Source organism: Microtus pennsylvanicus, chromosome 5 (assembly GCF_037038515.1).
Source record: "Microtus pennsylvanicus isolate mMicPen1 chromosome 5, mMicPen1.hap1, whole genome shotgun sequence".
NCBI classification, from domain to species: domain Eukaryota; kingdom Metazoa; phylum Chordata; class Mammalia; order Rodentia; family Cricetidae; genus Microtus; species Microtus pennsylvanicus.
The window spans coordinates 20,032,802-20,058,779 of NC_134583.1; the positions used below are offsets into that span (position 1 = coordinate 20,032,802).

At 38.9% G+C, this 25,978-nt stretch overlaps 1 protein-coding gene across 2 annotated transcripts in view; it reads left to right on the forward strand.

Annotated features, from left to right (window-relative positions):
- The first annotated feature begins 4,064 nt into the window (after positions 1–4,064).
- Ythdf3 (YTH N6-methyladenosine RNA binding protein F3) overlaps positions 4,065–25,978 on the forward strand; it is a 32,443-nt gene continuing 10,529 nt past the window's right edge. The window contains exons 1-5 of one of the 2 annotated variants that reach the window (XM_075971326.1): positions 4,113–4,215; positions 4,629–4,653; positions 7,665–7,810; positions 10,112–10,197; positions 20,613–22,211. In XM_075971326.1, coding sequence (XP_075827441.1) covers positions 7,753–7,810; positions 10,112–10,197; positions 20,613–22,211 — 1,743 coding nt within the window. In that variant the 5' untranslated portion in view covers positions 4,113–4,215; positions 4,629–4,653; positions 7,665–7,752. Of the gene's footprint in view, positions 4,216–4,628; positions 4,654–7,664; positions 7,811–10,111; positions 10,198–20,612; positions 22,212–25,978 lie in introns of both variants that reach the window. The other variant, XM_075971327.1, reaches the window with a different exon arrangement.

Here is a 25,978-nt window from a genome sequence, read left to right on the forward strand (position 1 = left end):
GAAGTGGGAAATAAAACTGCTATGAAATACCCTTAGACAGGGCTCTACCTTTCCCCCACTTTTTCTTTCTTTCTTTTTTGCAAGATGGGAATGTGATAATGATAGCTGGGAGCAAAGCAGTCACAGCCACTGGCCGAAGTGTTAGTGCCCTAGAGGCGAAACCTAGGGGAAAAGTTACTTTTTGTCACTTTTGTTTCAAAATTTAGATACTGTGTCCCACTCTGGATTTGAACCGACACTGTCCTCTGAAGGCTCACGTGTCAAAAAGCAGATGGGAGTGGATGGGCTTTTGACTGTCTTCTTAGCCCTGTAACCTTAAAAGGGATTCACTCAGGGTCGAATGGACTCTGAGGGGGTGGGGCTTAGCTGGGGGAAACAGGTCACTAGGGGAGTGCCTGCATCTTCGCTGAGTTTATCCATCTGTCCATGACCTTTTCTTTCTTTCTGCTTCTTGCCCAGCAGGAAGTGAGTCATTTTGGTTTGTTCAATGCTCCCCAGGAACAGGAGCAATAGAGCCAAGTAGCTGTGGATGACACCTATGAAAACACGAGCCACAATAAATCCTTTCTCTTTTGTTTTCCTAGGTATTACAACACAGGGATATAAAAATACACAGCACTAAGTAATAATTCCTATTAACCTTCCTATGCACGCAATATCAGTTTACATAGTTTTTCAAGCATATGAAAGCAGCTCAAATCAATGCTAAGCATTAACCCTTTTCTCTTAACGCAGCATCTGGTGGGTGACCCCGAGAGCATCCTAACATCATGTTTTCAGCCTACACTCCATAAAGAGCCACTGAGTTAGAGCATGCATGCATGGTTTACCTGCCACATTTCCTTACCTAGGATCACCTTTCCCTGTGCCTTAGGTGCCCTGGCTTCTTCTAGAAATATCCCGAAATGCTGTACTTAGGGAGGTGAATTTGAGACTGGCCTGTTACTTTCTACACACCTGACTTTCTGGTCCTTCACCAAACTTGTCATTTCATTGATTAGTATATTGCATAGTAGAGAAAAAAAAAAAAAACCTGACACCGTAGCAGATTCACATTTACAGAAAAGAAACACGGACGGCCATTTAAATTCCTGGTATTTTAAACTTGATGGCACCTGTAGTTGAACCTAACCTGAATGCACACAAAAAACATCTGAAAGTTAACCGTTGGACAGAAAGGAACTTTGCTGCATAAGAGCACCAAGTCAGACACAGTAAATGACGAAGCCAAGCCAACCATCTTCCTTTCTGGGCTGTGGGTACTATGTTATAAAGACCCTGGGGCTGGTGGACTCGTGGTCCTCTAAGAGAGTAGTTTGTCTATCATCTAGATTCTGCAGCAGCATTTCCCCAGGTTCATCTACAGATCCTTGGCAGCATTGGCAATGGGTTTAGCTAGTTTCTAAACATACTTCAAAGCGCTGAAAATGGTTGGGAGCAAAGTTCACTGACAGAGTAACTTCCTGGCTTAAGCAAAGTGCTGAGATTTATCCCCAGTAACAGCCAAAACTTTGCATTAATTTGAGTGGATTTTATGAGCAGGAAATGAGCATTCTAGTCAAGTTCAGACCTCATTGTTAGGAGGAAAGGCCATGGTCAGGAAACACGGAGTTGATGGGAAGGGCAGGAATGAAGGACAACAGAAACTCATAGAATACTGCTATTAGGCAGCATTACGTGAAGGCTATATAGAAACTCTAGACCTGTGTTTAAATTGTGTCTCACATAAACTAATCAGATATTCCTCACCCTTTCTGATCCCTGCTCTTTCCTTTGTGCAGTACTAGGGACTGAGTCTTGAACACACGACCTTCACAGTCTAGGCAAGTCTTCTGTTAGTAATTATATCCCTAGATGCTGCATGTGTCTCTGTGTGGATGTGTGAACACCAGTGTAGCTTCCAGTGAAGGCCAGAGGGTAACACCCAACCCCTGGAGATGAGTTAGGGGTTTCTGAATCACAAGGGGTAGGTGCTGGGAACTGAACTCCAGGCCGCTGTGAAAGCAGTACTTGCACTTAACTGATGAACCAACCATTTTTTTAGCCCATTATTTGTGTGTATATATGCATGTATTTATTTATTTATTTGTTTATTTATTTTTCATTTGTCTGTGTGTGGATATACATTGGAGGTCAGAGGAAAATTTTTAAGAGTGCTTGGTTCTCTGCATCTAGCTCATCCGTTCCAGGTACAGAACTCATATAGTTTTTGTTACAACTGCTCTTACTTGCCCCTTTCTGGCCTTGGATTTATTTTTTAACCTAACTGTGTGTGTGTGTGTGTGTGTTTTCTTTTGAGACAGGGTCTCTTTACATAGCCCTGGCTGTCTGTCCTGGAACTCACTCTGTAGACCAGGCTATCTTCAAACTTACTGCGATCTGACTGCCTGCCTTTGCCTCCTAAGTACCTCACCTGGCCTTCAATTTTTATAACAGGAGTTAACACACAAGATACAGTGAATATTTAATCGACTACTATGCCTTGACATTTAATGAATACTCACTAAGTTACAATTTTGATGCTGGGACTCGCTCAGCAAAGGAAGTAAGAACTAGTAAGTACAAGGCCACGGTTTCGGGGAGCTTACCTGTGCCACTGCTACTTGTTGAAGCCAAGTTTAGGTTCTGTAACTTTTCCAAGGTTATAAACTAATCATTACCAGGTAAGAATTCAAGCTGAAATTCATGGGATTCCAAAGCCAAGGCTTTTCAGATAGGAGCAATAAACAAATTGTTGCCAGGAAAGAATTCAACTGAGATTCATGGGATTCCAAAGACAGGCTTCTTAGGAGCCCAAGGCAAGACTGTGAGCTTTCCTACTCTTTCTCTTGTGTAGTCTCAATTTCCCACCTTAGTGCCTCTACCAATAAACGCTGAAAACTCAAACTGGGAAGAGGAAAATGAGGCACAACATTGGAGAGTAAGAGAAACCTTGGGACATTGAAGGAATCACAGTTTGGGATTAGAACGGAAGAGAACAGAAGAGGAAGAGATTTGGACTGACCACACCTTAAAAATGGCATTTGAGAGTCGGGCGGTGGTGGTGGTTTAGGCCTTCAATCCTAGATCCCAGGAGGCAGAGGCAGGCGGATTTTTGTGAGTTTGAGGCCAGCCTGGTCTACAAGGGCTAGTTTCAGGACAGCCAGATCTGTTACAGAGAAACCCTGTCGCGAAAAACAAACAAAAAATGCTATTTGAGGATTTACACGAAAAGCAGACCTAACCCAGTGTTTATAAGATATTGTCAAACTACGGGAGCAGACTGTACGGTTTTTCTAATTTTCTGTTTAATAAGTTAGCACTTAACCTGGGTGATTTTGAAAGGATGTTACTAGTTATGTATGTGGTTTCTTTACTACGAGTCCACGCTACACCTTTAAAGAAATCTTTCTTGGAAGGGAATCCAATAAAAATATCAAAAGTTCAAATGACCGACCTCCTTTGTGTTTGCCAACTGGTAAGAAAGTAACAGTACTAGTTTCTAGTGGAATTTTAACATTGTTTTTTTTTCCCCCTCCGGGGGACGGAAGTCTAGCAACGGTTTCTCTCTCGGAGGGCTACTTTATTCATAAAGACCCAAACAACCGCGAGCCGAGAGGAACAAAGAGGCAGCTGCGAGCGCGGTCCCCGACACCGCGCTGGCTTTGCGGGATCTGCACCCAACGGTGCCTGAGTCACCCCGCGCTGCGCTCCGCTCCGCCTGCGGGAACGCGAAGGCCGGCGCCGCCCTCCCGCCCGCCCCAAACGCGCTCCGTCCCACGCACGCGTCCCGCGTACGGCAGTTCCCCCCCCAGCCCCCGCCCCCCCGGCTCAATGACGTAAGCGGCGAGGGCGGAGCCAGGGTCCGTGGCGGGAGTGGGGGAGGAACTGCGAGGTGTGCGTGGACGTCAGACTGGATAGCGGAAGGTCAGGGCGGCCCGGAGCGGAAGTGGGGCTCGGGAGTTGGTCCGCCATTGTGGGCCCGAGGAGCGGAGGGCGAGCGGGGACGAGCGGCGTGCCGGCGGCGAGCTCGGGCCCCTTCGGCGATTCCCGAGAGCGAGCCCGCTTCCCGGAGTCCCCGCGAGCGGCGGTGGCGGCGGCGGCGGCTGGAGCAGAGCTTCGCGAGGGCGGCAGCCGACTGCTGTGAGTGCTCGCGGAGAGGCCCAGGCGGCGGCGGCGGCGGCGGCTCCTCCTCTCGGCTTGCGGTGAAGAATGTCAGCCACTAGCGTGGATCAGGTGAGGGAGCTGGGCCCGGGCTCGGCCAAGGCCCGAGCCGCAGAGCTCCACCCTCGCGCGCCTCTAGCCGCCGGCGGCCCTGTAACGGCGCGGCGGGGGTTGTCCGGCGGGGCTGCCGCCCAGGCCGGCTTGCGTGCTGGCGGCGGAGCCCGCGGCCGGCGCCCGGGAGCGCTCCGAGGGCCGGATGTCCCGGCGGCCGCGCCTGGGCCCCTAGCTGGCGGCTGGCGGGCGCTGGCGGCGCTGCGGAGGGGCGGCGGGAGGCCGACGGCGGAGTGGCTGCGGAGGAGCTGGCGGGGTTCACTCCTACGCGGATTGTTCTGAATAACTTGTCTCCGATAATGTCTCTGATTAACACACTTTTCTTTCCTCTCCTCCCTCCCCCTCCCTTTACCACATCTTTCGTCTTGCTCCAGAGACCTAAAGGGCAAGGAAATAAAGGTGAGTTTGGTTATTTCATTTTCTCTCTCTCAGATGTTGCCCTGATGTTATTTTTAAACCGCCAGCGGCTTCTTTTTTGTTTTTGCTTTTCTTCTTAAATGTAAAGGTTAGAAAAACATCCATCGCAGCTAAGCCAGCTAACGTTTAGGTAGTTCCTGGGTTTGAAGCTACGTTTGTAGAAACCGAAGTTCTGCAAGAATAAACAGCTGTCTTGCTTGTATTTCAGTAATACAAAACGTATTACAAAAACGTAAGATTTTTCTTTAGTTTTCTATTTTATCTTTGTTATATAACTTAGGTCACAATTTTCTACATTTGTGTCTAGTTAAGTACGTTCTTGAAGTGGACATTCTGTTTAAAATGTCTGGATAATATTTATACTTGCAGTTCAGATGGCGTTCTGTGTCACATGAATGAAAATCGTACGGTTAATCACTGATCCATAAAAGTTGCTTGCAAAGAGGCAACAGCAGTACAGAACTCCTAACAGCAAGTATCTCTTTGTATATAGCCCTGACTGCAAGGTGTGTCTCAATCTGGTATCTTACAAAAACCTGAGAAGGAAATTATTCGTGCAGTTACTGCTAGCATTATATAACTTACTGTTTAAAAACTACCATTAAAAGTAAGGCATTTAAAACATAAATGTAGTTTGTATTTATGCCCGTGGAACTCAGTAGTCAGCTGATTGAAACATTATGACATAAGTCATGTGATAGTAGTTTAGGACAATAACTCCTTTCTTGGGGTGGTGCCAATTAAAGAACATTCCAATGAACTATATAGTTATAACGTTTTGCAGTTCCGGAAATGACACTAAATACAATTATACTTCCTGTTTTTTTCCCCCTAGTAACCAAGTACTGCTTAGAGAATAAAGATCTGCAATAGCCCTTTAGGTATAACTTTCATGTTTCTGTTGATGCTTTTAATTTTTTTCCGGGGTTTTTATGTGGCAGTGCTGGTTAATTAGAAAATAATTATGCTCTTCACAGAATAATTTCCTTCATGTCATGCTGCATTTTATATAAAAATTTGTATATACCAGACGCATTGACGTGTGTAGGTAACAAACTTACTGCTTTATTTTAATTAATGTTTTCTTTCAGCACATAAACATTTAGGAATCAACTTATGGAATTTTAGTTATAATTATAAACTTCAGAATTAGAGGTTAATTTAAAAATAGTTCTGAAACATTTGTAAATTTAAAAGGAATTTCTTTTTCTTTTGGCTAATCTGACCATCTGAAATCTGTGGTCATTATTGCCTAGTGTAAACTGTTTTATCCTAGAACTATGCAAGGCTATTTGAAGTGCTAAGTGTTTTGTGTTACGCATTTTAAGGTAAGTGACTTCTGTGAAATTCTTCTTGGATAAGAAATGTAGACCACCATATAGATTGGGTATTGTAAGCTTGTCCTGGATTACCACGAGTTTGGTTTACTCAGGAATCACTTTACTTTGGTGTGGCCTAGCGACCTCTGTTGTTACACACCAGTTACTTATAAATTATCTTAAAGACAGAAGCCAGCCACAGGCTGCATCACCTGGTGACTGCATTTTTATATGAGAATTTTTAATTGATAGTGTCACTTCTGATTTGATATGTAGCTACACATACACATTATGGTTTTTGGATAGTTCTTGTTCTTTATTCTCCTTGTTTTTCTTTTACTCATTTTGTTCAGTTTATAGTTTTATTTGAGGATGAAGACTGGGATTTCTTACAGTCCTGGGTTTCAATACCACATATAGCTACTGATTTACCAAGTTTGTTGAGCACATTGCACTTTTTTTAAAAAATTCTCTTCTATAAACAAAAAAAGAGTGACTGTAAATCCTGTTGTTAAGATACTGTAATCACAACAGCTTATTGCTCTAGATGCTACCTGTTGGATTATTTTTATCCTCTTTTGAGGAAGAGAAGAAAAGCTACTGGTCCAAAAGTATTGGTATGCTTAAAGTCATGTAAGTTGAAACCATTATAAAATGATAGAAACCATTATAAGTTTACAAATACATTACAAGCCAAGTCAGGACTGATAGCAAATGGCAGTTAGGAGCTTTTGTGTATTTGAGAAAAACGTCTGTCTTAGCTGACTTATTTTTAAGTTAGTGAAATTATCCTATAGTAAGTCTGTGTACTATTATTAAGCAGAAACTGTTTTTCTTGCTTTACAATTGTAAAGATGTGGTTAATAATTTTTGAATTTCAGAGTTTAAGAACCTTATGTGTTCCTAAGAAATTGGTATCAGTTAAGATTTTAAACTAGTTGACTTAATATGACTTCTGAGACGCTACTTTTATGAATTACCTTTAGCTGACATTAGCCTAACACCTGGCTTTAGTGTCTTTTTCTGCAAAGTGTTCTTAAGCAAAACCTTAAGGCTTATTGGACTAAAAGAATGAAAAGGAGTTCTGTCAGTCTATTTGGAAAGACAAAATGCTTCTGAAATGTAATTCCTAATTTTTGGTTTACTTTTACATATTCCTTTTTTTTAACTAAAAATTTTTTTTCCTGTGTAAAATGTCAGACCTGCTTGTTATACTTGGCAAGATAATACCAAAAGATAGTTAAAATGTAAAGATAATTATTTGTTGGTCCATAATTTTCTTTATTAACAAGAACTTTTGCTTGCTGTGTCTTCATTTGTGTGTCCAGATGTCCTCTTAGGCCTTCCTCCTTCCTTTCTTTTGTTCCTTAAGTTTATATAAATAAGCAAGACGTGGAAATTGGTTTTTTTTCCTCCTCATTCCTTCTGTAGGAGGGACACGTACATCATTTTATACAACTGCAGTTTAAAAGAATTAGGTTGAAATTGGTTGTTTGAATGTTTCAGAAAATTAGTGTATTTTAGCAATATTATGTTGTATCTTCTCTCTGTCCCCCCCTAATAAATGATTTCAAAACACCATACTATCATTATTTTGGCTTCATACTTTTACTAATCCTCACAACATTCCTGTAAGGAGATAGAGGGTATATGGTATTGTCGCTGTTTTTGTAGGTGGGAAAACATGATGCACACATCTGTTGACTTTCCTAACTTGATGTAGTCAGGACCAGAGCAGAGAATCACCTGGCTTCTAAGGCCCATGTTCTATCTTGATTTGACTTTGCTTCATAGGGCAGAGGAAACAGGCGAAGAATCATGTAAGTCATCTGTTCTTTTTTCCCCTGAAGAACTTTTACACAATATAGAAGTGGCTTAGATTTCATTAATGTTCAGTGACTTTCAGTCTCCAAGGCATTAGATTGTCCTTAAGTAATGATCAACAACTAAAATCTTATGAAACAGTTGCTTTAAGGAAGTATGCTTCTGAAATTAAAGGGCTAGTTAGTATCTTATTAGGAGCCTTTAAATGGATACTTTTTTGATTATGTTAGCAGTAAGGACTAGATAACCAAGAACTAATGGATACAAGAGATAGAAATTGTTTTTAATACAGGCTGATATTCATACTAGTTTAATAGTCTATTCTAGTCAGAAACTTTTTTTTTTGTCCTTCAAGAAATAAAAGACTGTGCATCACTATTGTTGATAAAGGAATAGTCAAACCAATGGGAAGAACCTTAGCCCTCATATGACACCCTCCGTTTTATTTTGTTAGTAGTAACAGTTACATATTTTAATTCTGGAGCCCATTTAGCCAAACCTGACTCTGGTGAAGTCATTATGAAACACTGTTGAATCTTATAAGTGGAGTCAGGATCCATTTGATCTTTGGGCCATAGAGGTCAGCTCTGAATCCTTCATGCTCAGAGTAGTTTTACTTTTGAGCTATCGCTGAACATTATTGGATGAAGAATGAAGGGATTTAATAGATCTTTGCTCATAAGCCACTGCTCACTAATGTTACATTTTAGGTAATGTACACTTAGGACAAAATTAGAGTTGATATTCTGGTAAATTTAACTCCACATTAGTTGGCCATACTTGGTGATATTGTAGTTTTGAGCAGTAATTCTAAGAGATTGACATCCCTCACAAATTGCCTTTTCTTTTTTATTTCACGTTCAATAACAAATACTGCTACTGTATCAGATACTTTCCCAGTAACCTTTGTCTGTTTTTCTGGTTCAGAATAATTTTTAGTTTTATTTGGGGTATTGCAGCATTTAGTATTAATAAAGATTATTAAATATGGTCATCTCATACAAAGATGAAATGAAATAGGCACTGAATAACCTGAGTTATTATTAGGTTAATGAGCTCAAATCACGACTGGAGACCACTTGCCTCCTCAGTAGTAGACCTGAAATTGAAATCCAGGAGGTTTTCAATGCTATACTCAGGCACTACTGGGACAGTGTCCAAATGTATTTTTTTCTTGACTACAAAATAATGTCTTTTTTACAGTGTATGAAGTAGTTTTGAACTAGTGTGACATTCTGGTTTGTTTTCTCACGTGTTTCATGAGTAATCATCATCATCTTTGGTGTCTTAATTGTAGTTTTACTTTCATGTGAAAGTCTTCTTTATTGGTGTTTAGATTTGAACACAAAACTTCAGTGCATGCTAATTTCACCAGTGAGTTGATAATCTTTGAGAATCAAGGTATGTGCACACACATTTATTAGAGAATCAAAGTCTTAGAGAATGTTAACTAGAGTGCTTACATAACGTACACGAGGCCTGGGTTGGCACCCCCAGTACTGTCAAAAACCAAACCAAAACAACATAAGGCCTTTTCTTTTTAATGAGAGGGTTGTGCTACATATTCAGTCTGTGTAGTCCATACTGGTTTTTATCTTCTCTCCTTTTGCTTCTACTTGTCAAGTGCTGTGGAAACCAGTATGTGGCATCAGACCTAGGCCTTTCTAGATTTTTCATAATCATCAATTTTAACCACTTTGGAGACATTTAAGTAATTTTTTACTGTAACTTCAGGTCATAAATAGTTATTTGAAGGCTCAGCCTGGTATTGTATATATGCCTGTATTCCCATTGCTTCACAAGCTGAAGTAGGATGATTGAGAATTCAGGGTTAGCCTGGGTAACATAGGAAGAAGACCCAGTTTTGGTAAGAAAAACATTCTTACCTTTAACAGATTAACAGACTTTTATAAAGTTAGGTCACATACTCAAATATATTATCTACATCATTACTTAAGGTTATTTTAAAGTCATACACAGTTTTAGGGAGCCTTCCCAACATTTCTGTCTTGCTTTGCTTACTATAATTTTGAAATTGGGATATTTAAGATTTTGATCAAGGAGAGTATATAGATAAGGTTTATATAATGTTGGGTTTTAGATCATGGGATTTCTAGGTTTTCTTTGGCACACATTATTTCTAAAGGTTATCCTTAAGAGAGTTCTTAAATCAAAACAGCAAGAAATTCTGTACTATTCTTTTTTTCAGAGTTGGCTTGAAAAGTGTTTGAAATGTTAATATTGTGCTATAAATTTTATAAGGTTTACAACATTTCTAATACAAATATGTTTTTTAGTTTCAGTACAAAATGGTTCGATTCATCAAAAAGATGCTGTAAATGATGATGATTTTGAGCCATACTTAAGTAGCCAGACAAATCAGGTAAGTTTTCTGCAGATTCAGATTTAAGAATAAACTTCTATTAGTTTTTACTGATTTTTTTTTTCTCAACTAGACATCTAATTGAATACAAGATTAATGTAATGTGAAATTTGCCTACATGTGGTGAAAAACACTTGAAGGTTTAGGATTATAAGTAACTGAATGGGGTTCTAAAATATTTAAAGATGAGTGTTATTTTTATATATTATGCTTAGAATTTTTGAATATTAACATGATTTAATCTTTTACTATTGCAACCTTGTTTTTCCTTTTTTCTTTCCTTTCCTCTTCTCCTTACCTTCTCTTTCCTTCCCTCCTCTCTTTTCTCCTCTCCCTTCCCCTTTCCTCCCCCCTTCCTCTCCCTCCCCCTTCTCAAGATTGGATTTCTCTATGTAGCCTTGTCTGTCCATCACTTGGTCTACCAGGCTGGCCTTGAACTCAGAAATCCACCTGTCTCTGCCTCCCAAATTCTGGGATTAAAGAAGTGCTCTGCTATTGCCTGCTACAGCCACATATTTTTAACTAAAGCAAATTAAACTTACTAGCTGGAAACTTTCACTGGATAGATTAGTTTGTGTCTTACAACTTTAGTTAAGTATATTTTCTTTAAGATATTCAAATTTGAATTTCATTAATTTACTGCAGTTTTTAATTTGGTAGTATTAGAGAATAGAATTAAGGACTTTATAAATATTTCTTTATTGCGAACATGGAGATTAAATATAGATCATTAGTAACCTTCCCTCAAAATTCTGGGATTTGAATCTGTGATATTGTACATGCTAAGTCATGTACCCCAATTAAGCTACATGCCTAGCCCCTAGTAACTTCTGAGAATTTGTTCTTAAGGATAATTTAAATGCTAAGAAGCAATAAAATAAAGATATTTTATATTTTGATAAAATTTTTGCTGTCGTGTTTATTGTCAAATTTGTGTCACTGGTAGAATCCAATTTTGAAAACAAAATTTCAACCTTTACCAGTTCATGAGAATATTCTGGAATGAAATTTCTAGTATCGTTTCTTCCACTTGTAAAAAGATATGAAAAATGTGCTCTGTAACTTTAACCTAGATTCCTTTAAAAGCATAAGAGGAAAAGGCACTAAGTGTTCTCATGGAATGATTCGTTAGACAATTTGAACAAAAGATTTCTGCTTTGTGGAATGTGTAGACTTGATTTGTAGCTTATAGAAGTGACGGCTTTGGTCTCCCTCATCTACCTTTGGGCATTTTTCTTTATCTACTCTCCTTTGTGTGCTGTCTTAGATTCCTAGTATGTATTGGAGAGGGGTAAATAAATCAGGAGGAATGGAAACAAGTGGTAGAATTTGTGACTGCTTGGCAGGAAGGGGTAGAAAAGATGTCAACATTTGTCTTTCCACAGTACCAAAAATGATTACCTCTAACAAGGCGTGCATTTAAAAGCATTAGCAATACAGAACTGGGAAACTAGGTTTGTTGTATAGAAAAAAATGGAAAATTGTCTAAGATCTTAAAGGTAAGTTATATGATTTTAAATCAGAATTTCTTAGCTGAACTGTAAAAGTAACTCGAGAATTGCTAGTTTAATGGAAACTAAGTTTATTTCTGGAATAACTCAAGTAAGCATGATTGACAAACTTTATAAAGTTGTTCAGGTATTTAATGAATTAGTTCCTTGAAGTCCTGATTTAGCTAAAGTTAAATGGATAGATTATGAGGTTCTTTTTAAGATTTATTTTTATGTGTATGTGTGCAAATATATGTTGCATGTGTGTGTGTGGTCCTGGAGAGGCCATAAGAGGGTGTTAAATCCTTGGGACCTGGGAGTTAAAAGTTGTGAGTTGTCCACCCTAAGTTATGGCTTCTCCAGAAAAGCAGGAACTGCTGAGCCAACTTTCCAGCTCTACACATTGTGCTTTTAAAATTAATTCCTTCATGTAATTTTAAAAAGTATAAATAACAAAGATGAATCATCTGGTGGGAAAGGTGTTTTAATTTCGTCTGGTGATTTAAGTTGTTTTCTGCACTTAAATCCGATTAATATCGGCTAGCTCTAGGATTGTGTTAATGTTGGTCTTATTCATCTGACACCATACTTCTTCCATTTTATAGTGTTTTTTAAAGGAGGAAGGAAACAGATCATTGGTTCCCTGTTAATCTTCACAATAATGTGGTGATTGAGTCCAGGTTTCATGTTTCAGTTGCCCTCTTGTTGAGGATGCTATGTAAATTGAAAATAACATTTATTTAAAGAAGTTGGAATACTGATGTTATCTACCTGTGGTCAGTGTTGATCACTGTTGGTGTTTAATGTTTCCAGATTCTTGGCCATTTTATTTACAGAATTGAAATTAAAACCCATGCTGATTTGCAAAAGTAGCAAGGAAATTTTATTTAAAGCAAAGCAGTAGAAAAATTTAGCATATGCTGCAAGGGAGCAGCCAGGCACATGAGTGAAAATATTCAAGGCCTCAAGTTGCTGTCTGGGATCTCTCTTTATAAGGTCTAAAGGAAGGATGGGCTGATTGCTGAGGGTGTAATTTGGTTGCTTCTCTGTTTTGATTGATAGATTAGGTCATACAATAATTTTTCCATTGTGTATGTTCCTTTCCATATGCATCTAATTTTGTCATATACATAGGAATAAGTAGATTTAAGAGTATAATTCCTAAAAGGATACAGTTTTGTTTTACTCTTCATGTACCCCAAATCAGCCCTGGCTGGATCTCTCTGATTTTCAGACTAGAATGCATTGAGAATACTTTTAAATAGAACCTTTCCAAGTTTGATTGTTGTTAGAAGAATAGAAACATGTCCTCTGTGGGTGTGGCTCTGAGGTTGCTGGTTGCACTGATTGGAGAGGAGTGTGTGTATAGTAAGCACATTATTAGCAGAGGGGTATGTATATACCACAAACCAAGTGGAATCCCAAGACACTAAACCAGTCCTTATGCTTTCCCAGTGGAGGCTTGAGAAAATAATTACGTTTAAGTTTTATTCTGTTTTGGCATTGTGTGTCCTGTATTTTAACAATGACTGGTTATTGATGTGATTTTTCTACTGGTGTATTACTCCACAGTCCAAAATCCAAGTCTGATTCTGTGATTGTCAATACTAATAAAAAAATTACCTGCCAGATGTGATGGTGTACTCCTAGAACTTCCTAAGTGAGGTTGAGTTTAGCCTGCACTGCATAGCAACATTGTCTCACAAAAGTTAAAACAAAAAATAAAGCACACATAAAACCACTACTACTAGAGTTTCACAGAAATAGCTATATTTGTCATATGAATGCATTTAAAATGACTTACATGCTTTATCTCATCTTTTGTCAGCAATGCCCATCCTTGGGAAATAAGACAACTGTTTTCTGAAAATAGGGTTTTTTTTTTAATTTCTTAAAAACAAAAAACCAAAAATAAGCACCTTAGTTTTTTTTTTTAAGTAAACCTTCAAACTTAAACCGTGAAGTTTTATAGTTATGAGTTAGCTCTTTGCTGATGTGTTTTGTTTTATTTTTTATACATGAGTATAATACTAGTTAAGTTGGAGGGTCAGTTTTTGTTGCTGCATTGTGGAGCATTCTAGTACAAAGAATGAGTTCTTCATCTTTCTGTTCCTAGTCACTGGTGTGATGGTATGTGGCAGGGACAAAGGATTCATGACACAGATACGAAGTGAGTGCATGTGTTAAGGCTATTTGGTAGAATTGCAGAGTGAAAAATTGCAGTTGGTGAAACACAGATTTTATTATATTTAACACTTTTCATGATATCTGTATGATTGTATTTTGATAGTGTTATTGTGTAGCCCTCGCTGGCTTCAAACTTAAGACTCTTACCTTAGTCTTCCAGGTACTGGGATTATTGCCTTGACAGTGCTTTTGGAGTAAATCTCAGTTTTTGCAATGACCAATAGAAGAAAGTAAATAAAATCACTATAGATACTGTAAAAATCACTAACCCATTGGTTCTGAAATCAGGAGAGCCTTTTTGTTTGTGTGTGTTTGTTTGAGATTGGCTTTGATGTATGTAGCCCACATTGGCTTTGGCTCTGAGCCCATCAGTTTCCACATGTATTAGTATCATATTTGCATGCCAGCATTCTGGGCTTGGAAGTTGGGAGTCTGAAGTACTTCAGGTTCTTTATTTTGTTTTTGTGTTTGTTTTCTGAGACAGGGTTTCACCATGTTCCCCTGGCTGTCCCAGAACTCACTCTGCTAAACTAGGCTGGTCTCAGAGATACTCCTGCTTCTGAGTGTTAAGATTAAAGGTGTGCACTACCACTGCCCGGACAGCATATCCATTTCTTAATGTTTTTCTTTTTAATAAATATTTTTATTAATTCTCTGACACTTAGGATTTTTTAAAGTCATTTACAGCTGCCTCTCTCAACTCTTAGGTTTAACCCCTTTCTCTTGTTTTAAAATTTAATTTTATGTCTTGTTAAATTTTTTTATCTTAAAATATTACAGACTTATAATTCTCCTTACGTATATTAGTTCTCCTTCACTGAACCAGCATTCTCATTTATAAGTAGTATTAAATATCTTATTTTCTTTTAGAAGTAAAACTTATATAAAATGTGCAAAATCCAAGTATACCTATGGAACTGAAACCAGTGTCCAAATATAGACTGTCTTTCATTAAACATTTTCAGTTCTTGAGTTTAAATTTGTCTTGACCTCCAGGGATATTTTGAGGATTTTTTTTTCTTTTATGAATCAAGTGTTTAGAATTAGACATTTATATAGTTATGATTCATGGATATACAACATGGAATGATTATATCAAGGGATTTAAACTATACCCTAAATAGTTTTAATAATATTTTTATGCTGTGAACACTTGAAACACCACCGCTATCAGTTTTGGAATGAACTAGTTATTAACTATATTTATCACACTTTGGCTTCTTTAATACATTGAGAGAAGCCATAAAAATCAAGGACTCACTCATTCACACATTCAAGAGTTCTGTAAAAATAAAGTGAAAGCTATAATTCATATGTCCATGGCCCATGTAGGCCCTGTGCTTGGTTCTTCAGTCTTTGGAGTTGATAGGATCCTTGCTCAGTTGACTTAGAAAGCCTTGTTCTCCTGTTGTCCTCAGTTACTACCTACCCTACTTACTCTTCTTCTTGCTCTTTGCCTGAGCTCTGAGGGGAGAGAATTGATGGCAATATACCAATTAGAGCTAGGTGTTGTACAATCTCTCTGGATTATGTCTGACTGTGGGCATTTGTTCCCATGTCTGCAGGAGGAGGCCTCCCTGATGATGGCTGAGTAAACGACTTATCTATGAGTGTAGCAGATATCACAGGAGTCATCTTTTTGGTGTTGATGCTTAGACTAGTAGTAATTGGTTTTATCTTAGGTCTTTGAGCTGTCTGTCTAGTCTCTAGTTCTTGGTCACCTAAGCAGTGTCAAGTATGGGTTCCAGCTCATGAAATAGGCCTTAAGTCAAATCACATATTGGTTGGATACTCCCATAAGCTTTGTGTCAACATTGCCCTAGCAAATATTTTAGGTAGGAAGATGGTAAAAGTTTTGGCTGGATTGGTTTTTTAGTTTCTCTTGGTACCCTGGAGAGTATCTTCCCATACCAAAGACACTAGAACATGGGGGTAAAGGTTCTTTGTGGACACCAGCTCGAATTCTCCATCTTCAATGAGTTATGTGGGTGTTGTCATCAGTGGGGTCTTGTTGGCAGTTTGTGGAGAGCAGCTTATTATCTTGGCAGCAACCTGGGTTGTTTGGGGATTTCCATGTGACTGTTATGCCAAAGTTAGATGAAACAAACTTGGTGAGAAGTGGCCAGTTGGGACTCTGTCTTCCTCATTATTTGAAAAATTTATTAGAATTGACTACATATGTTAGGAAGTTTTCATTGTCCTAGGTTTCCTTGCTGCTCCTCAAATGCCCCTTACATCTAGTTGCCTCTCCCTACATTCCCTCCCTCGGCTCCATTCCTCTTCTTTTCCCCAACTGATCCTCCCATTTCAGCTCTCATCCCTTCCTCCCAGTTCACCAATAAAGTTCATCCTATTTCTCTCTCTCGGGAGATCTATGTGTCCCCTCTGAACCCTTCATCAATACTGGCCCACTCTGGATCTATGGATTGTAGCTTGATTATCACTTAGTTGACTAATGTCTATATAAAGTCAATACTGAATGGGTTACCTCACTCGGTGATTTTTTTTTCTAGTTCCGTCCATTTGCTTGCAAATTGCATGATGTCATTTTAACAACTAAATAATACTCCCTTGTATAAAAGTACCACATTCTTTTGATGAAGTACATCTAGGTCCCTCCACCTTCTGGCTATTATGAGTAGAGCAGCAGTGTCCTTGTGGTGTGATAGAGTGTCCTTTGGGTATATGCCCAAAAGTGGTATGGTGAATCTTGAGGTAAATCATTTCCCAACTTTTTGAGGAGGTGCCTTATTGATTTTCATGGTGACTGCAAGTTTGTGCTCCCACCAACAGTGGAGGAGTGTTTGCCTTGCTCCACCCTCTCTAGCATATGATGTCATTTGTGTTAGTGATCTTAGCCATTCCAACAGGTGTGAGATGGACTCTCAAAGTAGTTTTGAGTTGCATTTCCCTGATGGCCAAGGATATTGGACATTTAAGTGTTTCTCAACCATTTGAGATTGCTCTATTGAGAATTCTTTGTATATATCTGTTCCACATTTTTTTTAAATTGAATTCTTTGGCTTTTTAGATCTAGTTTCTTGAGTTCTTTATATATTTTGGACATTAGTGCTCTCTCAAGTCTGGAGCTGGTAAATTTTCATTCTCTAGGCAGCCATTTTTGTCCTATTAATGGTGTCCCTTGCTATGCAGAAGCTTTCATTTCATGTGGTACTATTGCTTGATTGTTGATTTTACTGCCTGTGCTAAGGGGGTTCTGTTCAGAAATATTTTTCTTGTACCAGTGGTAAGTGGTATCTTTTGAAAAGATGATTCATTTATTTTTGATTTTCCAGTTGAATAAAATACAAGTTTTTGAAGTGTATTCTTAGGATTTTCTGGATTTCCTTGGTGTCTGTTGTTGTGACTCCTCTCTTTTTGTTTCTGATTTTATTAGTTTGGGTAAGAGTTTGTCAGTCTTACTGATTTTTTCAAAGAACCAACTCATTTCTTTGATTCTTTGTGTTTTTCTCTTTGTTTTTATTTTATTGATTTCAGCCCTGAGTTTGAGAATAACTTGCAATTTTCTCTTTTTGGGTAGCTCTCTCTCTCCTTTTTTTTTCTTTTTTTGTGACAGGGTTTCTCTAGCTTTGGAGCAGTTCCTGGAATAGCTCTTATAGACCAGGCTGACCTTGAACTCACAGAGAACCGCAAGCCTCTGCCTCCCGAGTGCTGGGATTAAAGGCATGTGGCTTGTATATTCATTTTTATTCAATTCTTGAAAGTCTTTATTCTGTTTTGGCCCATTGTTCCTTCAGTAGAAAGTTGTTCGGTTTCCATGAGTTTGTAGGGTTTCTGTTTCTATTGTTGAAATCTAGCTTTACTCTAAGGTGGTCTGATAGGATGGAGGGTGTCATTTTGATTTTTTTTTTTTTTTTTTTTGGTTTTTCGAGACAGAGTTTCTCTGGTTTTGGAGCCTGTCCTGGAACTAGCTCTTGTAGACCAGGCTGATCTCGAACTCACAGAGATCTGCCTGCTTCTGCCTTCCAAGTGCTGGGATTAAAGGCGTGCGCCACCACTGCCCGGCGTCATTTTGATTTTCTTGTATCTGTTGAGACTTACTTTGTGTCTTGAGTATGTGGTCTGTAGTATGAGGCCACTCGTTTTTTTCCTGTCTGCTCAGCCCCGAAGTAATCAACAGAAACCATATTATTTGTAATATTGTTTGGCCATTAGCTTAAGCGTATTTCTGGCTAACTCCTATATCCTAAACTAACCCATCTCCGTTAATCTGTGTATCACCACGAGACTGTGGTTTACTTGGGTAAAGTTCTGGTGTCTGTCTCCGGAGGGGCTACATGGCTTTTTCCTGACTTTGCCTTCTCTCTCCCAGCATTCTTTTTAGTTTTCTCCTCCTAACTCTTTCTGCCCTGCTCTGCTATAAGCTCAAAGCAGTTTCTTTATTAACCAATGGTATTCACAGCATACAGAGGGGAATCCCACATCAGTGGTCAGTTTTGAGTAAGCTCCCGGAGATGCAGAAAAGAAGGTGTAGTCTTTTAAAAGTGTTTGGGTGACTGTAGATATCTTCTAGGTTCATTTGGTTTAGAAAGTCTGTTAGCCCCATCATTTCTTTGTCTTTGTCTGGATGAGAGTGAGGTATTAAAGTCTCCCAACATCAATGTGTGAGGGTCAATGTATGATTTTAGCTCTAATTGTGTTTCTTTTACAGATTAGGGTGCCCTTGTATTTAGGGCATAGATGTTAAAAATTCAGTTATCATCTTGGTAGATTATGTAGTTTATTTCTTTTGGTTACTTTTGGTTTGAAGTCTTATTAGACATTAAAATGGCTACCAGCTTGACTCTCAGGTTCATTTTCTTGTTATATCTTTTTCCAACCCTTTACCCTGAGGTAATGTCTATCCTTGGTGTTCAGGTGTGTTTCTTGGATGTAGCAGAAGGTTGTGGCTTGCTTTTCGTCCATTCTGTTAGTCTGTTGTTTTTATTGGTGGCATTCAGTTCATTGATATTGAGAGAGATTAACGACAAACGATCGTTGTTTTTCCCGTTATTTTCTTGTTTTTGTTGTGGTTGTAGTGGAGAGAGATAACGGAGAGAATGTTTCCATTTTATTTTGATTTTGCTGGTCTGATATTATTTCCTATGGTTTTCATGGTTGTAGTTAACCTTGGGTTGGAGTTTTTCTTCTAGCAACTTTTGGTATTGGGATGATTGTAGATCTATGTGCTAATAATCTGGTTTTGTCTTTGTTGAATGGGTGTTTGTTCCCTTGGTTCCTGTTTCCTCTTTGAATTTTAGGAGAGTATGATAGCAGTGTGTTGCTTGGTAGTAAGTTTTTCTGTGGACCTGTTTCCTTGGGCTGCTCAGTTGGTGTATTCCCAGGAAACGCTTGTTGTTAGAGGCTGGGATAATTGGATGAGTTGGGGTAAGGAAGGCTGGAGTAGTGTGATCCCTTGGCCATGGAGGCAGGGAGAAAAGGGAAACTGCTGCAGATGTCCTGTTACTGAGTTGGAGATAGACTGGGGGATTTAGCTGGAGGAGCAGCAGGAGAGGTGGAAATGAAAGTCAGCTTTCCTGGCAGGAGTGGCCTTTGGGTCAGCAGGTGATGCCTGCTGGGGTGAAGTAGGGTGTGGGGTTCAGAGGGGAAGACTTGGGATCTACCAGGGAGGGATGCTGGGAGCCGGGGCAGGAAAGGCTGATTTTGAAGGAGTTTTGTTGCAGCAAGCTGTTGGTTACCCCTCATAACAGTCATGCCAGTGTTGTACCTTTGAAGGCATCTTGTCTGACAGGTTGGTTTTGCAACTCGAAAGGTCTGCAGCTGGGTCTACACTTGATGCCTTTCTCCCATAAGATCCAATGTCGTCTTACACTATGCAAGCTATCAAGTAGAGTAAGAGAGGACGCTTCCAATTTATTTCCCTCTTGACTTTTTGATTACTATAACTAAAAGTGTATGTTGTCTTCAGTAGTGGGGTCTTAACATCTAGTTCTGGTGGGCATCCAAAGTGCTATAGGAACAGACTGTTATTTTGAGAGCCTCTGGAGTCTCCCTTATTGACAATGGAATTTTCTTTTAAAAATCTGTGTCTTCAGAGAGCAGCAATAAGATGAAGAGTATATTTTACTGTATTTTGTTTTTAAAATAGAGAAGAGTAAAACAGTTAATTGTGTTTCATGGTGTAGGCATAATACTGATTTTTATTTTATTCTCAGATACAGCATTTCTACATTTTTTTCTTAAGTACAAAATTTAAGTGGCAGTACTTGATTCCATCATAAAGACTGCAGTTTAATTCCTCTGTTGGACATAGTATTCCAAATTTGTTTAAATCTTGTATGTATATTATATTCTGTACCTGTAAAGCTTATTAGCATTTTGTAAAAAATCTCAGTATTTTAAAATTGGGACAGAAACACAATCTTTATTTTACTCCTACATTTTCTGCTTAAAAATGCCATAATTTTGTAATATTTTAAAATTATCACTGACATATTTTTACATGCTTAATCCTAGCACCTAGGAGAAGCAGAAGGATTGTGAGGTTGAGGCCAGTCTTCTGTAGAGTGAATTTGAGTACAGCTGGGCAGCAAGACTGTCTTTAGGGCGATGGTACTCATCTGTAAATATTTCTGCTGATAATATTGATTTGAAATTTTAATTATGTTGACTAGGCACATCTCTTTCATTCACTTAAAACTGCTTTCAGTATTTCAGATAACTTTTTTCTCTTTCAAGCGTACATTTCACTACTGATTGTGGTTTTCTGTTTTGCAGAATACCAGCTATCCACCAATGTCAGATCCATATATGCCTAGTTACTATGCTCCATCCATTGGATTTCCATATTCTCTTGGGGAAGCAGCATGGTCCACGGCTGGAGACCAGCCTGTGCCGTATCTGACACCCTATGGACAAATGAGTAATGGAGAGCATCATTATATACCAGATGGTGTTTTTAGTCAACCAGGGGCATTAGGAAATACCCCTCCATTTCTTGGTCAACATGGATTTAACTTTTTTCCTGGTAATGCTGATTTCTCTACATGGGGGACAAGTGGATCTCAGGGACAATCAACACAAAATTCTGCTTATAGTAGCAGTTACGGCTATCCACCTAGTTCTCTTGGGAGAGCTATTACTGATGGACAGGCCGGATTTGGCAATGATACTTTGAGTAAGGTGCCTGGCATTAGTAGTATTGAGCAAGGCATGACTGGACTGAAAATTGGTGGTGACCTGACGGCTGCAGTGACAAAAACTGTAGGTACAGCCTTGAGCAGCAGTGGTATGACTAGCATTGCAGCCAATAATGTGCCCCCTGTTAGCAGTGCAGCACCTAAACCAACTTCTTGGGCTGCTATTGCCAGAAAGCCTGCCAAACCTCAACCGAAACTTAAACCCAAGGGCAATGTGGGCATTGGGGGTTCTGCTGTGCCACCACCTCCTATAAAACACAACATGAATATTGGAACTTGGGATGAAAAAGGGTCAGTGGTAAAGGCTCCACCAACCCAACCAGTTCTGCCTCCTCAAACTATAATCCAGCAGCCTCAGCCATTAATTCAACCACCACCATTGGTGCAAAGCCAACTGCCTCAACAGCAGCCTCAGCCACCACAACCACAGCAGCAACAAGGACCTCAGCCACAGGCCCAGCCTCACCAAGTGCAGCCTCAGCAGCCACAACTGCAGAACCGCTGGGTAGCTCCTCGGAATAGGGGGACTGGCTTCAACCAGAATAATGGAGCAGGCAATGAAAACTTTGGTTTAGGTGTTGTACCAGTTAGTGCTTCACCTTCTAGTGTAGAGGTGCATCCAGTGCTGGAAAAACTAAAGGCCATAAACAACTATAATCCCAAAGACTTTGATTGGAACCTGAAGAATGGACGTGTGTTTATAATTAAGAGCTATTCCGAGGATGATATACATCGTTCCATTAAGTACTCTATCTGGTGTAGTACTGAGCATGGTAATAAGCGTTTGGATGCAGCTTATCGTTCCCTGAATGGGAAAGGCCCGCTCTATTTACTCTTCAGTGTGAATGGCAGTGGACATTTTTGTGGAGTGGCTGAAATGAAGTCTGTTGTGGACTATAATGCATATGCTGGTGTCTGGTCTCAGGATAAGTGGAAGGGCAAATTTGAAGTTAAATGGATCTTTGTCAAAGATGTTCCCAATAACCAATTACGACATATTCGCTTAGAAAACAATGACAACAAACCAGTAACCAATTCAAGGGACACTCAAGAAGTACCCCTAGAGAAAGCAAAGCAAGTGCTTAAAATAATTGCTACATTCAAGCATACCACCTCAATCTTTGATGACTTTGCACATTATGAAAAGCGTCAAGAGGAGGAGGAAGCCATGCGAAGGGTAAGTACGAATCCAATAATTTTTTGTGTGAGGATTTATCCTCATGGGTGGAGTGCATGGGATGGCATCCATTTATACCTCTGAATATTATAGTTTATGAAACCAAAAGCTTAAGAAACAGAACTCTAATCTACCTTTTATCTGCAGCCCTTCTAGTTACTGCTCTTAAATGTTGCTATATTTTCAAGTATTTGTTAATGCTTTGTTTTATGATAAAGGTGGTGTGTGTGTTATGTAACTATAGTATATAATTTATAGAACCAAAACATATGTATAACAAAATAGAGCAAGAATTTGACATTAGGGTGGGAGATTAGAAGGGTATGGCCTTTAGAATTCGATCTGTAGTATTTGATTTTCTCTTGTTAGCACACTTTCTGTGAGACTTGGGGAGACTCCCTGAGTTTACATATATTTGTATAAGTTTGGAATGTGGTCCCAAGGCAAGACAGGCTTGAGTTGCTTTCTCTTCAGAACTAAACATCAATTTGGAAGGCCTGATTTTAAATGTAAAGGGAATGGGAAGGGTAGGAAATGAATTTTTTTTTCATGCGCAGTACACTTTCTATTGAAAATAAGCAAGAATAAAATAACATTAGCCACTGTGGAAATATTTGTGGGAAATTTAATGTTAAGGCACACACTTCTGTCTTCATGAAAACACAGCACTGATTCATTTCTTTGTATGAACTCAAATATCATATGACTTCTTACATATGTGGAGCAGAGGAAACTCCTTCAGCCAACATTGAGCACTCAGTGGTTAATTCTGCTGAGGTAAGGACCTGTAATGGTTTCTAAACCATAAGACTCAGAAGTATTTATTGGAGTGTCACCCCTTTTTGTATTTGGTAAGGACTTTAGCTACATTTCTGACAAGCAACCTGGGTAACGCTGGTGCCAGTCTTGCTGTGCTGAACAGTTAGAAACTTGGCTTTGGAGTGATTCAGACTGCTGTTTGCACCTTTGTAGGAGCTGTTTAAATGAATTGCTAAATGGAGTTTTCTCCTAGCTAAATGTGGGAAGTGAGGAAAATAGGATCAGAAGTTGCCAGGGTGTCTTTTCAGCTTATCGGTTAAGTAATAGATTGTAATTGCTATTATAAGACAGTGGATCAGGAGAATAATTTGGAATGTGGACTGTGTGATGTGGGTAAAGATGTCATTTGGGATATTCTTATTTTAGGATCTTTGAGAAATACAGGTAGGGACCTTCCTGATTTAGACAGTTGAGAGACATGGGAATCAGACTTGGAACTTTTTGTTCTTCTGTAGCTGAGTCTCTTGAAGTGAGATAAGATTGTCCAGGAGAAAAAGATGGCAAAGAAATATGTAGAAGCTTTTTCTTTCTTCTGCCACCAAGTACTTTTTTTTACATCCCTTTTTTACCTAGTCTGAAAATTTAGTTCTGGTTTTATTGTTTCTGATGTTCTAATATATATTTTATTTACTGAGTTTTCTCCACTCATGATTATTTTGGCAATGAGGGTTCTCCAGCTTGCTTTTCTAGGCAACAAGATTTCCTGTGGAGGAGCCAATTTGGCATATCCTGTCTGCCATATAAGTTTAAATGTCAGGTTTTCTTATTTCAGAATGAGAAGTTTCAGGGGAACTTGAAGCTGCAAGAAAAATCTTTCATCAGTATTTGTATAGGTACTAACTCATTGATGTGCACACATTCTTAGATTTGAACAGCCGGTTTTAATTATATTTGAGTAAAATGAAGTTTCATGAAAGGACCAAGATAAAAAAAAATTGGATAATTCGTGGAACAAAAGATAGTTTAAAATGTAGGAGCCAGGTGTAGTGGTACACACCTTTAATCTCAGCACTCAAGAGGCAGAGGCAGGCGATCTCTGAATTTGGGGCCAGTCTGTTATACATTGTGACTTCCAGGACAGCTCTCGCTATACAGAGAGATCCTTCAGAAACAAGCAGCTATACACATATATGCATACATATACACACACACATACATTATACACATATAAAACAAAAGTTACAATTTGCTTTGTAGGAAGGATTCCTATTCCTACATAATTGGAGCAGAATACTAAAAAGTTTTATTGAAAATTTAGAACATGATTATCACAGTTAAAAAAAATAGGTTAGCAAGCAGATTAATGTGAATATATTCCCATGTTAGATCTTGTTGAAGTTTCACAAGTTCAAATTGGAAAAGTTAACCAAATGTAGAACAATTGACATGAAAATAGAAAAGGAAAAAGATATAGTGAAAAGAGAAGTGGTCTCTGTTTTTTAAGCAGCAGGAAGAAACAATTAGTGTAAAAGATATTTTGGGAACTTTCCTAAACCCATGTTTCCAGGTGGAATAATGGGGTTACCAGATGATTAGCAGGCTAGTTTGAAATGATAAAAGACAGGAAAGATTAGTAGGGTAATCAACAGTGTCTCCTCTCCCCTCTGACCCTAGGAATGAAAAGTGAAATCTTATTTCAGAGTGCAATAGAGGGAGTATAGAATTACATCCCTCAGGTAGGTAAAGCAATAAAGTTTAAGCTTAGAAGAACTGAGCCTGAGTCTTCATAGGGTTTTTTGGGGGCCGTGGGGGGTTGATCTTGTTTTGTTTTTGAGACAGGGTTTCTCTGTGTAACAAACAGCTCTGGCTGTCCTGGAACTTGCTCTGTATACCAAGCTGGCTTCCAACTCTTAGAGATCCACTTCCCTCAGCCTCCCTAGTGCTGGGATTAAAGACATATGCCACTGCCTGGCTGCCTCCATAGTTTTTAAAAGAAAGGTTGAAAGAGACATTTCAACAAAATTAAAAAAAGAATTGAAGAAATGCTGATAATTCCTGTTAACTATTGGTTATATTGGAACAATACCCCCTCCACAGGGATTCTGAACATATATTCAATTAAACAGATTTGTTGCTCAAGAGCAGAAAGAGTCTTTAAGCCTAGCAAACAAAATGGGCTTATGATTAGAAACCACTATCCTTTGCAGAGAGAAGGGATATGGGAAGAAGAAAAAAAACCTGTTGATAATCTTTGTTGACGGGTTTCGAGGCTGATTGAAAGGAGGCAGGAGCAGAGTTTGCTCTCTGCTCATTTCTTAGTATCAGGTAGTAGGACTGTCAAAAAGGCAGTCCTGTTAAGATACTGTCAAGTGAGTAAATTCTGAAAAGCAATGGTTCTCAACCTTCCCAATGCTGCGACCCTTTACAGCATAACCCTAAAATTATGTTTCTTATTAATTTGTAACTGATTTTTGCCACTGTTACAGATTTATAATGTAAATATCTGTTTTCTGATGGTTATAGAGCATGTCTGTGGGTCTTTCACTTTTAAAAGGGTCATGACCCACAGGTTGAAAACCAGTGCTTTAAAGACTTTTCATAGTTTGAGTGTCTTAGAATTTTTCTTCCTTACTGGTCTAATCTCTAGTTTTTACTGGTTGTTTGCTGTATTTAGTAAGTGCTGTCTGTTGATTTGATTTCTCCATTTGTGCAAACGGTAAGTTATAGAAGTTCAGTTCTAGGTAGAACATTAGGGGATAGAGTGGGGGACACATGCCCATTTTTATTTTTTTGAAGTTTATTCAGATATTATGGTAATTTAAGGACTAGTGCCTTAGGCTTATTATTTAAAGTCCTGATACATAACACTGATTTTGATAAAACTTATCTGAAAATGGAAACGTGCCTCTTGAATTCTAGGCAAGTGCTTGCCCAAGTGTAGAATCTTTATTATCTTTATTTGCTTCCAGAAGAATTATTTGTATATGTTGCCCCTTTGGTAAAGCTAA